General features: G+C 51.2%; 1 protein-coding gene across 5 annotated transcripts in view; it reads left to right on the forward strand.

The window, feature by feature from the left end:
- The first annotated feature begins 12,553 nt into the window (after positions 1–12,553).
- UMPS (uridine monophosphate synthetase) overlaps positions 12,554–13,288 on the forward strand; it is a 52,814-nt gene continuing 52,079 nt past the window's right edge. The window contains exon 1 of one of the 5 annotated variants that reach the window (XM_078767812.1): positions 12,554–12,946. In XM_078767812.1, coding sequence (XP_078623938.1) covers positions 12,869–12,946 — 78 coding nt within the window. In that variant the 5' untranslated portion in view covers positions 12,554–12,868. The remainder of the gene's footprint in view (positions 12,947–13,288) is intronic. The other 4 variants (XR_013621279.1, XM_078767810.1, XM_078767811.1 and 1 more) reach the window with 4 other exon arrangements.

The raw sequence follows: 13,288 nt of genomic DNA on the forward strand, positions 1-13,288 counted from the left end.
CTCTGTCCTAATCCAGCCCGGAGCCAACACACTCCCCCAACTGGTTCTGTAATTTTGGAGCCTCCATTACCATATCGTAGTGTACGGTGAGGGTCCTCTCGGTCACCACAACCACCTCCTCGGACCGACTTACCTCATCACCCAGACTCCTTTGGGCCTGAACAACCCCTACCTCTATGGGACTGTCCCAGGTCTCCAGCCGCTGGGTCACATCATGCTCATCATTATTACACATCAATTCTGGCCCTGACAGGCCTTCCCCAATAAATAACCGGTCCGGCTCCACCACACGGACCCCCAATAATGTTATCCCCTCTTGCTCTGAACCACCGCCCTGGCACAGCAAGGATCCAAATCCATCCCCCTGTTGGGGTGTTGTGGCATCCACCCGGTCCCGACAAATCTCTAGGCCAGCGGGTGGGAAACATTCCCTATTACAATTCTTACATTCCCTATTTCCTTCCATTGCCATTCCCGGTGCAATTCCCGGTGCAATTCCCTGCTCCTGAGCCACATGCACATCTGCATGGGCCGCACTCTCTCCCATTCCCAATTTGGCTTCCCACCGTTCCGATTGAATTTCTGCCACCCTTGGCTTCTCCTGGGCACGGAGGTATATAATATGGAGAGCCAATTGGCCACCTCGCAGCATTAGCCGCCGTGAAGCCACCGGAAATAGTCTGGCGGCCATATTGGGAAGCCGATCGTTTTGTAAACAAAGCCTGTCAAAGCAAAGGCGTGGCGTACTGATGATGCAGCTGGAGCGAATTTTAGGACCGCCGACTATTTAATTAATATAGAATACTAATATTTGAACTGATATTCTGGCTCAGAATCCCGTTCTTTAAGGAAATGGTGTTCATTAAGTTTGAAGTTGATTCTAGACGCATTTTTCCTGGGGAATCCAATGGTTTAGAGCTTGTTTGAAAAAAAAGTGCCCAAAATTACCGCTCGGTGTTCTTTATCGTTCTTCTCATGACCCAATCACCCACTAGTAGGAATAAGAATCCTGACATGTTACACCCCTGTTTAACTCCTGTCTTCACCTTGAACCATTCTGTTGTTTCACCTTGGTCGACGACCGCACATTGAAAGTCTTGGTAAAGGGCTTTTACAAGGTTCACTAATTTTCCAGGTATGCTGTATTTCTTCATTATGACCCAGACTTTCTCTGGGCAAGGAGTCGAAAGCTTTCTAGAAATCTATAAAATTGAGGTACATCGTCGTTTGCCATTCTTTGGCTTGTTCAATAATATTCCTCAATATAAAGATCTGATGTGTTGTCATGTTATATGATGTTACTTAATTCAGTCATTATATTGTAACTAAGATGTGTATGTTTCTATTACCGAGATGTTAGAAACCACGCAGATATAATAATAACCAGAGTTTATTCTACACTGACATGGGTCAGCAACACATCAACAGTGAGTCAGTCACATAAATGACATGAAACGCTGTCATGTAGTTAACCCACAAGCCTCACTGGTGAGCAAACAGGACCAGTTTGCAATATTTTTTCCTGATGCGCTCTTCCTTTATGTCATCATCGAGTGTTCTCACAACATGATGGAAACGTACCTCTCCACTCCACTCCTCTCCACTCCTCTTCTCCTCTCACCTCTCACCCTTCCCACCTCACCCCTCCCACTCTCTCGTCCTCTCCACCTCACCTCACCCACTCTTCCTCTCCACCTCTCACCCTCTCCATCTCACCTCCTCATCCTCTCCACCTCACCTCACCCTCTCAGCCTCTCCACCTCACCCCATCCTCTCTTCCTCTCCACCTCACGCCACCTCTCACCCTCTCAATCTCACCTCCTCATCCTCTCCACCTCACCTCACCCTCTCCACCTCACCCCATCCTCTCATCATCTATACCTCACCCAACCGTCTCATCATTTCCACCTCACCCCACTCACCCTCTCTTCCTCTCCACCTCACCCCATCCTCATCTATACCTCACCGAGCCGTCTCATCATCTCCACCTCACCCCACTCACCCTCTCCACCTCACCCCATCCTCTCATCATCTATACCTCACCGAGCCGTCTCATCATCTCCACCTCACCCCACTCACCCTCTCCACCTCACCCCATCCTCATCATCTATACCTCACCGAGCCAGCTCATCATCTCCACCTCACCCCACTCACCCTCTCCACCTCACCCCATCCTCTCATCATCTATACCTCACCGAGCCGTCTCATCATCTCCACCTCACCCCACTCACCTTCTCCACCTCACCCCATCCTCATCATCTATACCTCACCGAGCCAGCTCATCATCTCCACCTCACCCCACTCACCCTCTCCACCTCACCCCATCCTCTCATCATCTATACCTCATCCAACCATCTCATCCTCTCCACCTCACCCCACTCACCCTCTCTACCTCTCCATCTCACCTTCTCTTCCTCTCCACTTTACATCACCTTCTCTACCTCTCCACCTCACCTCACCTCTCATAACCGTCTCCTCCTCTCATAACCGCCTCCTCTCATAACCCTCTCATAACCCACTCCTCTCATAACCCACTCCTCTCATAACCCACTCCTCTCATAACCCACTCCTCTCATAACCCACTCCTCTCATAACCCTCTCATAACTCAATCATCTCATAATCCACTCCTCTCATAACCCACTCCTCATAACTCACTCCTCACATAACTCACTTCACAAATAAGACTCCTTACAGTCGGTAAGCATCCAAAATGAATCAGCTTCCCAATATGGCCGCCAAGCAACTTCCGCTAGCTTCAGCCGACAGCCGTCATTGGCTCTCCATATTATATACCTCCGTGCTCCTGGGCCCCAACGGCACCATTCGTTTGTCCTTCCCTCAACTCACTCGTCCCGGCATCCATTTTGTTAATCATTCGCTTCAAGTCTCCCTTCAATTCCCCTTTCATTCCCTTCAAGTCATTGTCTATTCCCTTTACTTCATTTTTCATTTCTCCCATCTCTCCTTTTAGTTCGTTTTTCATTCCCTCCATTTTATTGTTCATTCCATCCATTTTGTCATTTATTCCCCAAATTTCTGCATTGGTTCACTCACTGCTACTATTTATTAACTCCCTCATAAATTTCATTAAGGCCTGGCTGTCCATCGGGGCCGTCCCTCCGGCGGGGTGAAGTTCCACCACGACGCTCCACCCCAGCTACGTCTGACTCACCCCCAATGCTTCCCGCATCTTTCATTCTCCTTTCCTCCATACTGCTTACCTCTTCCATCCGTAAAGAGGAGGTCGCTTTCCCGCACGGCTTCTACCTCAGATGTCGATCTAAATTTAATGACGCACCTTTCGCGTCGTGCAAGCCCAATCGACGAAATAATTTATCGTCTCGGACTATGAAAAATTTTCGTCCAAATGTCGGGCGCGATGTACGCCCAACCATGTTTATGTCTCGCCGCAGACAAAAAAATTTTGTCCGACGGGCCCAGATCCTCACTCTTGACACCAGTTGTCGCTCGGACCCTTCGGTTAACACCAGGGATCACGGATGGACCAGAACGGAATTACTGGAGGCGACGCTCAAATACGGATTTTGCTTTTGTAGCGCGGGAAGGAGAAGGGAAGAGGAAGCTGCGGTAAAAGCGCGTACCTGTGGAAGGCGAACGAACTCAAATGGCACAAGATTTGCAGGGAATGGAAAATAATACAAGGGTTTATTTGTAAAGGTCGGGACAGGGAAAAGCACGCGCCGGTAATAAATATCCTAATCGGGATGTCCCCACACACAGATTTCGGATACGAGATGAGGGAATACGAATGACGAAAAGAACCGTTCGTTATGGTGTGTATGTGGTGTGCGGTCTTATCTGTGGTCATCTTGTCCCCACTTGGCTTCAACCTCCGGCGTGGAGGAACCCTCCGTCTGCCTCGCACGCTTTGCTAGGCCCGAGCCAACGCTCTCTCTGTTCGTACACGAGGTCCCGCCCGTTCACAGCACCGAAAGCACCGAGCACCGCTCCAAGCACCACGCAGATGGTGAACCAACGACCACCAGGACCTCTCAAGACCAATAACAATAAGGGAAGCGCAGAGAGCACAAGACGTCGTGCAGCGTCGAGACAGCCAGAGAGGGACGTGCAGCACAAGAGGCAGCGAAGAACCCCAAAACTAGAGCTGCTGAAGATGTCGTGCAGCACCTTTTATCACCTTGCGTCCACTCTCCTCCGATGTTCCCTCTTGCTGGTGCCCTCTCATTGGCCGAGTCCCTCCTATCTGGTGTTGCTCGCCCTGATTGGCTGGAGGTTTGTGCCTTCCACGCCAACCAACCACCCGTTCCCTGTGGCGTGGTGATAGCTCGTGTCACTCTATGGTGCTAGGCCTGCCGGAGGTGTAGCTGGCTGCGGCCCCTGCGGCGGTGCCCCAAACTGGCCTATTGCCTGTTTTCTTCCGAAGTCCTTGTCAGGGAAGGGAATTGAATTAATGTGTGCACAACAGGGCCTGTCTAAGTGTCTACAGGGTATGCATTGCCATAAGGGACAAGGGTTTGATTCCCAGGTGTGACACACAGGGGATTATCTTAATCCCTACACTATCTAACACTCGAACATCCTGGTATGTTCACAGGTGTACTCTTATCCCGACAAACCGGACTACACACACAGAACGTATTACAGGTGGATTCCCTATCGCGACAGACAAAGCATGTTACCTATTCAGATTTACCTGACTCTAGATATTGCTCAACCCTCCCGACATAACAGTATTATTATGTCGTGTCTGCGCTCAGCGGCTCCACTGCGACCAGGGTGGTGAGCCTTCTCCAGGATCCTCCGGAGGGCGGTAAGTACGAGACGCGAAAGGTGCTGCTGCTCGAAACCTTCGAGCTCACTGAGGTCAAGCGCGCCCGTCAGCTCCTTTCTCTACCCGGTCTGGGCAACTCCAAGCCATCGGAGCTGATGGACCACATGTTGTCTCTCCTGAGCAGCCACCGACCATGTTTTCTCTTCAAGGAACTGTTCCTGCAGCAGCTGCCAGGACAGGTACGGTCAGCCTTGGCCAACTCGCCTGTTAAGGATTTCCGCGCCCTGGCCAGGGAAGCAGACAAGTTTTTCTCCGTCAGACAGCAATACAGTGTGGCTGCATGGGACCCCGGCCCCGTCGAGCCTATGCCGCTGGCGGGCACTGTGGCACTGGCCGCCATTACGGCCCAGCTGCGGAAGCCCCCAGGCTTGTGTTTTTACCACACAAGGTTTGCTCCCAAGGCCAAGGCATGCCGGCTACCCTGCAGCTTCAGCGAGTCGGGAAACGGGGTGGTAGGCGCTCATTAACTGCCATGAGCGTCGGCCGTTTGGGCAGTTTGTTGTTCATTTCGGACAACGACTCCGGATGTCGTTTCCTCTGTGACACAGGTGCGCAGGTGAGCATTCTGCCTGCGTCGGCATTGGACCGAGAGGCCGCGAGTCATGGCCCCACCCTGGAAGCCGCCAACGGCAGTGCCATTCAGACTTTTGGTAAACGGAACGTGGCACTGTGTTTTGGCGGGCAGCGGTTCACGTGGGATTTTGTCATGGCGATGGTGTCCACCCCCTTGCAGGGAGCTGATTTCCTCTGCGCCAACGGCCTATTGGTGGATGTTAAAAATCGGTGGCTCATTAATGTGGAGACATTCAGTTCTCTTCCATGCTCGCTGAGCAGGTCCGCCTCGACGAGGCTCGCTTGCACGCTCTCGACCTCTGATGAGTTCGCCCGCCTCCTCACCGAGTTCCCGGCCCTTACACGGCCCACATTTTCGGCCGTTGTCGTCAGTCACAGAGTGGAGCATCACATTCCGACCACCGGCCCGCCTGTCTACACCCGGGCCCGACACCTCGACCCGGCGAAACTCGCTATCGCAAAGGCAGAGTTCGACACGTTGGAGCGCCTTGGCATTGTGCGACGGTCCGACAGCCCGTGGGCCTCGCCTCTCCACATTGCGCTGAAGCCAGGTGGTGGTTGGCGCCCGTGCAGGGATTACCGCCGCCTTAACGACGCCACTACCCTCGACCGCTACCCAATCCCGCACATCCAGGATTTTTCTGCCCTCTTGGCCGGTAAAGTTTTTTTTTCTAATGTGGACCTCGTTCATGGTTACCACCAGGTCCCCGCCTGGCCACGGGACGTTCCTAAGACCGCGGTGATTACACCGTTCGGGCTTTTCGAATTCCTCCACTATGCCTTTTGCGCTCAAGAATGCGGCCCAGGCTTTCCAGCGCCTTATGGACAGCGTGTTGCGGGATTTGCCATTCCTGTTCGTCTACCTGAATGAATGGGATGGCAACATAGAGAGTAACCCAGTTTTAGGACCGGCAGAGAAGATAACTGAGAATGAAGTTGAGGAAGCGATAAAAGCAATGAAGAGTAGAAAAGCGGGAGGGCCGACAGGAGTTGTGGGAGATATGTTGAAGGCAGCAGGAAGTTGGGGTGTGAAGAGAATGACAGAGATCTGTAATCTGGTGGTGAAAGAAGGCCGCATTCCAGTGGATTGGGAACTGAGTACCCTCGTCCCTCTATACAAAGGGAAAGGTGACCCTCTGGAGTGTGGCTCGTACCGAGCGATGAAGTTATTGGAGCATGAAATGAAGGTATTGGAAAGGGTGTTGGAGAGGAGGATAAGGAAGAAGGTGAAGATCGACGAAGTGCAGTTTGGATTTATGCCAGGAAGAGGAACGACAGACGTGCTCTTTATTGTGAGGCAGTTGCAGGAGAGGTACATGGAGAAGAGGAAGAAGTTGTTTCTTGGGTTTGTTGATCTGGAGAAAGCATTCGACAGGGTTCCACACGAAGTAGTGACATGGGCATTGAGGACGTTAGGAGTGGAGGAATGGTTGATCAGAGTCGTGAAGGCAATGTACAAAAGAGCGCGCACAGCTGTAAGGACGAAGAACGGGAAGAGGGGTGAGTTTGAGGTGAAGGTGGGAGTGCATCAGGGGTCGGTACTAAGTCCACTACTATTTGTAGCTGTGATGGAGGTGCTGGCTCAGAACATAAAGGAGGGTTTACCGTGAGAGTTGTTGTATGCAGATGATCTGGTGTTGATTGCGGAAAGTATGGATGGACTGAAGGAAAAGATGAACAAGTGGAAGGAATGTATGGAATGTATGAAAAGGTCTGAAGGTGAATATCGGAAAGATGAAGGTGATGGCAAGTGGTAAAGCATGTGGTGAGGTGGAAAGAACTGGGAAGTGGCCATGTGCTGTGTGAAGGAAGGGTGTCGGAGTGAACTCCATTCAATGTACAATGTGCGCTGAGTGGGTTCATCAAAAATGTAGTGGTCTGTGAGGGTCATTAACCAGTGTGGCAGCTACATTCAAATGTAAGTTGTGCACAGAGGGAGCTGCAGATGGAGGAAATGTTGAGTTGGATCTTGGAGACGGCGTGAAGCTGGAAGGTGCGAAAACATTTTGCTACCTCAGAGACATGCTGAATGGAGAAGGTGGAGCAGACTCGGCAACGGTTGCTCGAGTGAGATGTGCATGGAAGAAGTTTCGGGAACTGAGTGGCGTGCTGATGAGGAGGGGAGTGTCGTTGAAGCTGAAGGGAAAGTTGTATGCTGCATGTGTGAGAAGTGTTATGATTTATGGGAGCGAGACATGGGTAATGAACGTAGAGCAGCAACGAAGGCTGGAAAGGTTGGAAATGCGAATGGTTCGGTGGATGTGCGGAGTATCGTTGAGAGAGAGGAAGACAAATGATGAATTGTGAAAGATGATGGGAATAGAGCCTGTGATTGATGCTGTGAAGAGAAACAGTTTGAGATGGTTTGGTCATGTGTTGAGGAAGGATGAAAGTGACTGGTTGAGAAGAGTGATGGAAATGAATGTAGAAGGAAGTAGAGGATGGGGAAGACCGAGAAAGACTTGGCTAAAGATGGTGGAAGAAGACATGCGGGCAAGGGGGTTAACAAGGAGAGATGCAGAAAATAGGGCAAAATGGAGAAGATTGTCATGGGGACCGCAAGGCTAACCCCTGCTCTAGCAGGGAAAATGGCCTTAAAATGCATGTTGTTGTTGTTGTTGTTGTTCGTATACCTGGACGATATCCTCATCGCCAGCGCTTCCAGGACGGAGCACATGCTTCACCTCTGAGCGCTCTTTGAACGCCTCAGTCATCACGGCCTGATCATTAACCCAGACAAGTGCCTGTTCGGGGTGGCCTCAATTGACTTTCTCGGCCACCGCATCACGAGGGAGAGGGCCATCCCACTGCCGTCTAAAGTGGAGGCTGTGAAGGGTTTTCCACGCCCCCTCACCGTCAGGGCCCTGGTAGGAGTTTTTGGGCATGGTGAACATTTACCATCATTTCGTGCCCCATGCGGCCCAGCTGATGCGGCCCCTTTATGAGGCCTTCAAGGGCAAGCCTACCAAATGCACCATCGAGTGGATCGAGGAGATGGCCAAGGCTTTTACGGATGCTAAACTGGGCCTCGCCAGCGCAACCATGCTGGCGCATCCGTCGCCCGATGCACCGATTGCCCTTACCACGGACACTTCGGACTACGCGGTGGGCGCCGTGCACGAGCAGTGGGTCAACGGGGCCTGGCAGCCGCTAGCTTTTTTTTAGCCGGCAACTCCGCTCTAATGAACGAAAGTACAGTACCTTCGATCGTGAGCTCCTAGGCCTCTACCTAGCTGTCCGCCACCTCCGTTACCTGTTGGAAGCCCGCCCATTCATGGCGTTTGTGGACCACAAGCCCCTGGTTTTTTCCATGGCCAAGGTCTCGGAGCCATGGTGTGCCCGTCAACAACGCCAGCTCTCCTTCATTTCCGAGTTCACGACGGACATCCAACATGTGGCTGGGAAGGATAATACGGTCACCGATTGTCTCTCCCAGTCCATAGCTGGCGCGGTTCACCTTGGCATCGACTACGCCTGCATGGCGGCCGATCAGATCTCTGACCCGGACGTCCAGGCAGGGCGGCGGTCACGGGGCTTTGACTGTCTGATGTGCCATTCAGGGACATGGGCACCACGCTACTATGCGACGTTTCTTTGGGACAGCCTCGCCCGGTCGTACCCACCAGCTGGAGATGGCTGGTGTTCGATGCCATCCACGGTCTTTCTCACCTGGGCAGGAAGGCGTCGCAAATGCTGGTGGCGGCGAAGTTCGTTTGGCATGGGCTCAGGAAGGATGTGCGCGACTGGGCCAACACCTGCGTCGAGTGCCAACGCTCGAAGGTGCATCGCCATACCCAGGCCCCATCGGCGCCATTCACAGTGCCCGAGCGACGGTTTTACCATGTTAACGTGGACATGGTGGGGCCCCTTCCCCCCTCGCGGGGATTCACCCACCTCCTCACGATGGTCGATAGGACCACCAGGTGGCCAGAGGCCGTCCCGCTTACATCTACGACGTCTGCTGATGTGGCCCGGGCGTTCATCGGCACTTGGGTTGCCCGTTTTGGCGCTCCCTCGGACATCTCTTCAGACAGGGGGCCCCAGTTCACGTCAGAGCTCTGGGCTGCTGTTGCCCAGGGGTTGGGGGTAAAGCTCCATTGCATGACTGCATGTCATCCCCAGGCTAATGGATTGTGTGAGAGGTTCCATCGCTCTATGAAAGCTGCTCTCAGGGCCAGCCTCCGGGATGACAGTTGGGCCGACAGACTCCTGTGGGTAATGTTGGGCCTCAGGACAGCCCCTAAGGAAGACCTCCAGTCCTCATCTGCTGAGCTCGTCTAAGGCCAGCCGCTGCGGGTTCCCGGGGAGTTCATTCCTGATGCCACAAGCCCCTGGTCCGCTGCCCGTCAGCGGTCGGTTCTCCGGGAGAATGCCAAGATGTTTGCACCGGTGCCCACATCTCAACATAGTTTGCCTCAGGCCCATGTCCCGCCGGATTTACGTACAGTGGAGTATGTCTTTGTTCGCCATGACGCACACCGGGAGCCGCTTCGGCTGCCTTATGACGGGCCTTTCTGCGTTCTCGAGGCCGGGGACAAGTCCTTCATGGTCGACATCGGGGGCAAACCGAACCACCTTTCGGTGGACCGCCTCAACCCGGCTCACTTGGACCTGGACCAGCCCCCTCGGTTGGCCCAACCCCCACGGCAGGGCCGTCCCCCATCGGGTAAGCCCCCGGTTGGCCCGCCTACCGCCAAGCCGCTAACAGTCCCTGCTCGGGTCATCAGGGGTCGTTTTGACTCGTTTTGACATCAGGGGTGGTTAAGGCCCCCCGAAAACCGACATTGCCCGTGCGAGTGAATTCTGGGGGGGGGGGGGGGGGCGCATGTGGGGGATACCTCATAGAGGCATATTTCACTACACGGGACCAGTGGGTCCTATTGACGGTATGGGCGTGGCGTGCGCTCGGGTGTTGGAGCCACGCCCCTTTAAGAGGATCGGGCGGAAGTCAGGGGGGATATAAAAAGACATGAGTTCCGGTCGGGTTTTAGTTCTGTGGAAATAAAGGAGCCTTGAACAAGTCAAGAAGTTTTTACCCTCTCGTTGTCGGCAACTCCTACATGTGGTTTAATTAATTTTTAAATTTTGTAAATTTATTTGTGTATGTGATGTCCACGTATTTTTTCATCCTTCATTGTGATGGCCACAGAAAATGAAGGACATTCTTGGGGAAAATGCCAGGAGCATAGAAAAGGCCCCTTTATATAAGGGTATGTGCCATGTGGTATGTATGTGGTATGTGGTATGTATGTGGTATGTGGTATGTATGTGGTATGTGGTATGTATAAGGGTATGTGCCATGTGGCAAAGTATAGGAAAGAAAGAACATTCCATAGGTTATAGAAAATGTCAAACAATACAAAACAAGCATTCTGAGTATTGCGCTGCAATACATGTCCCCTACCAAAGTTCAAAGTGCCATAACTTTGTCAAAAATGATCGAATATGCAAATTTATGCACGGTTGATGCTGGTTTTCAAACTTGATCTGAGGTATGCTGAGACGCGTGTGTGTCACGCCTCGCCTCTCTGATATGCCCGCTAGGTTGCTCCGTGGAGCAGCCTGCATGTATTGCACTGTGTGGTGTGTGAATTATATAATTACCAACTCATGGTCTGAGGTACTAGCGATTCAAGAGATATCCATTTTTTAAAATACTTTCATTTAATTAACGATATCTGCCAAACCACGTGACCTATCGCAAATTCCAAAAGGACATTTTAGTAGAAGTAGACTGACATGCTGAACAGATTTGTGAAGTTTCCCCTCGATTGGATCAAAAATGAGGGAGGAGCTCGGTTTTAAAGGTCCATGCTTAAAAACGTCATAACTCTGAAACCATGTGACGCATGACGTCATGGTCGCTGACTTTTTTGTTCGTCATGGGTATGCGATTCTGCCTGCAAAGTTTGGCCTCGATCTGTTCAGCGGTTGCAGAGAAAAAGGGTTTTCGAAAAATAATATGGCGGCCGAACCACGTGACCTGTGACGTCAAAATTACCATTAAAATATTCTACAGACCGAGTCCCCCCTACGGTGAAAATTTGATCTCAATCGGCCCTATTATTGCAGAGAAAATCTTTTTTAAAGGAAATTAAAACTTAAAATGGCACTGAGTTAAGGATCAACAGAATTATCAGAATTCCCAAAGTTCAAAGTGCCATAACTTGGTCAAAAATGATCGAAACGTCGTGAAGTTCGAACTTGACCTGTAACTTATCATGAGGAAACGATGTACCAAGTTTGAAATCATCAGCATTAAGAGTTCAGAAAAAAGTCCGGAAAACTGTTCTTTGCGGACGGACTGACAGACTGACAGACTGAGGGACGGAGTGTAAACCTATAGTCCCCTCCGGTGTACACCGGTAGGGGACTAATAAGGGGCATTCAAAAAATCTCGTGTGCATGTTGAACGAACTAATGTACACACGTTGGGTTCATGTTAAAGCGCGGTGTTACGCGTGCTACTTGTAAGCAAGGAGGAAGCGGACAACGCGGCAATTTGTAAGAGTCTTTATTTCAAGAGCTCACTGTAACACTGAGCTGCTCAGGGCTGCGCGCCCCGTGTATACCGTGAGGCCACGCCTCTCTCCCTGGCGTGGCCCACCCCCACTTGGTGTGCGGGGTGATGTCACCACGTCAGTGCTTTCGTGTCCGCCACAATGTGACATTTCGCTCCCAATCACAATTCGTACCAAGGGTTCACTTTCAACGGCTGGACATGATAGGCTATGGAAGATTGTGTTTACAAAGTCTGGAGGTGGAGGTGATGGTTCACGTTCTGTATCCATCACAGTTCCCAATGGAAGTAAAAAAAAAATAATCCGAGAATTGCAATGAACGTTTTTTCCATTTGTTTTGGAGAACGTTTTTACAGGTCTGCATACTGCATTACACCGTCATGGCTCCTACGAACTTCCGGTCAGTTAAAAAACTCAGGAATCGGGAGGAGGCCCAACCATTAGTGCGATTTTCAATGGATACTCGTCCTTTCATATTGATTGCTGCAAGGTTAGCAGCAAAATCGTAACCTTGGCTGCTGAGGTGTTGTGTAGAGGAAGAAGAAGAAGCTCAATTCCCCGCCCGGAAGTCGTTCTGTGAAGCATGCGGACGTGATGCGTTGACTGCTGAGGTGTTTGGTAGAGGAAGAAGAAGATCAAATCCTCTCCCGGAAGTCGTTCTGTGAAGCATGCGGATGTGACACGTCCTGGAGAGAAAGAAGAAGATTACAACGCCTCCCGGAAGTCTTTCTGTGAAGCATGCGGACGTGACGCGTTGTCACGTGGCGTGTGTACGATTGGGCGCGATGGACGAGTGTGTGGAGCGTTTGTTGGACGTGCGGGCGTTGAAGTTCGGGAGTTACAAGCTGCGGACAGGCCTTGTCTCGCCTGTGTACATCGACTTCCGCGAAATATTTGGGTGCCCTGACTTGCTGTGCCAGGTACGTGAACACCAGGTGGTGGTGGTGAACCGTTTGGTTCATGTGGCGATGTCATGGCGGTGACGGCGGTTGGATGGAGAATGGCCGCCTGTATCGTATGAAGTTGGCGTGTCGATTGGTGAGGAATCATTGAGCTGTTTACCTTTATCGAAGGATTCTTTGAGGGACACATTGCAGTTAAATAACCTGATCCGCAGGTAACTCGAGTTTTTCATCCCACGTGACCTTGTGATTCTTCATGTACAAAATACAGAACATGAGATGTCCCTTGTCCGTGGAATTGAACTCGTTTTGTCTATTGTTTATTGTTTACATTACGATAAAAACCGCTTAGACTATTCACACTCCTTGACGTTTTACACATTTTGTTGTTGGTTTTAAATGGATTGAATTGAGATTTTTTTTCTATCTCATTTACACATAATACCCCATAATGTCAAAGTGGAGTTTATTTTTTATT

Source organism: Myxine glutinosa, chromosome 13 (genome assembly GCF_964187855.1).
Source record: "Myxine glutinosa chromosome 13, kmMyxGlut1.1, whole genome shotgun sequence".
Taxonomy (NCBI): Eukaryota; Metazoa; Chordata; class Myxini; order Myxiniformes; family Myxinidae; genus Myxine; species Myxine glutinosa.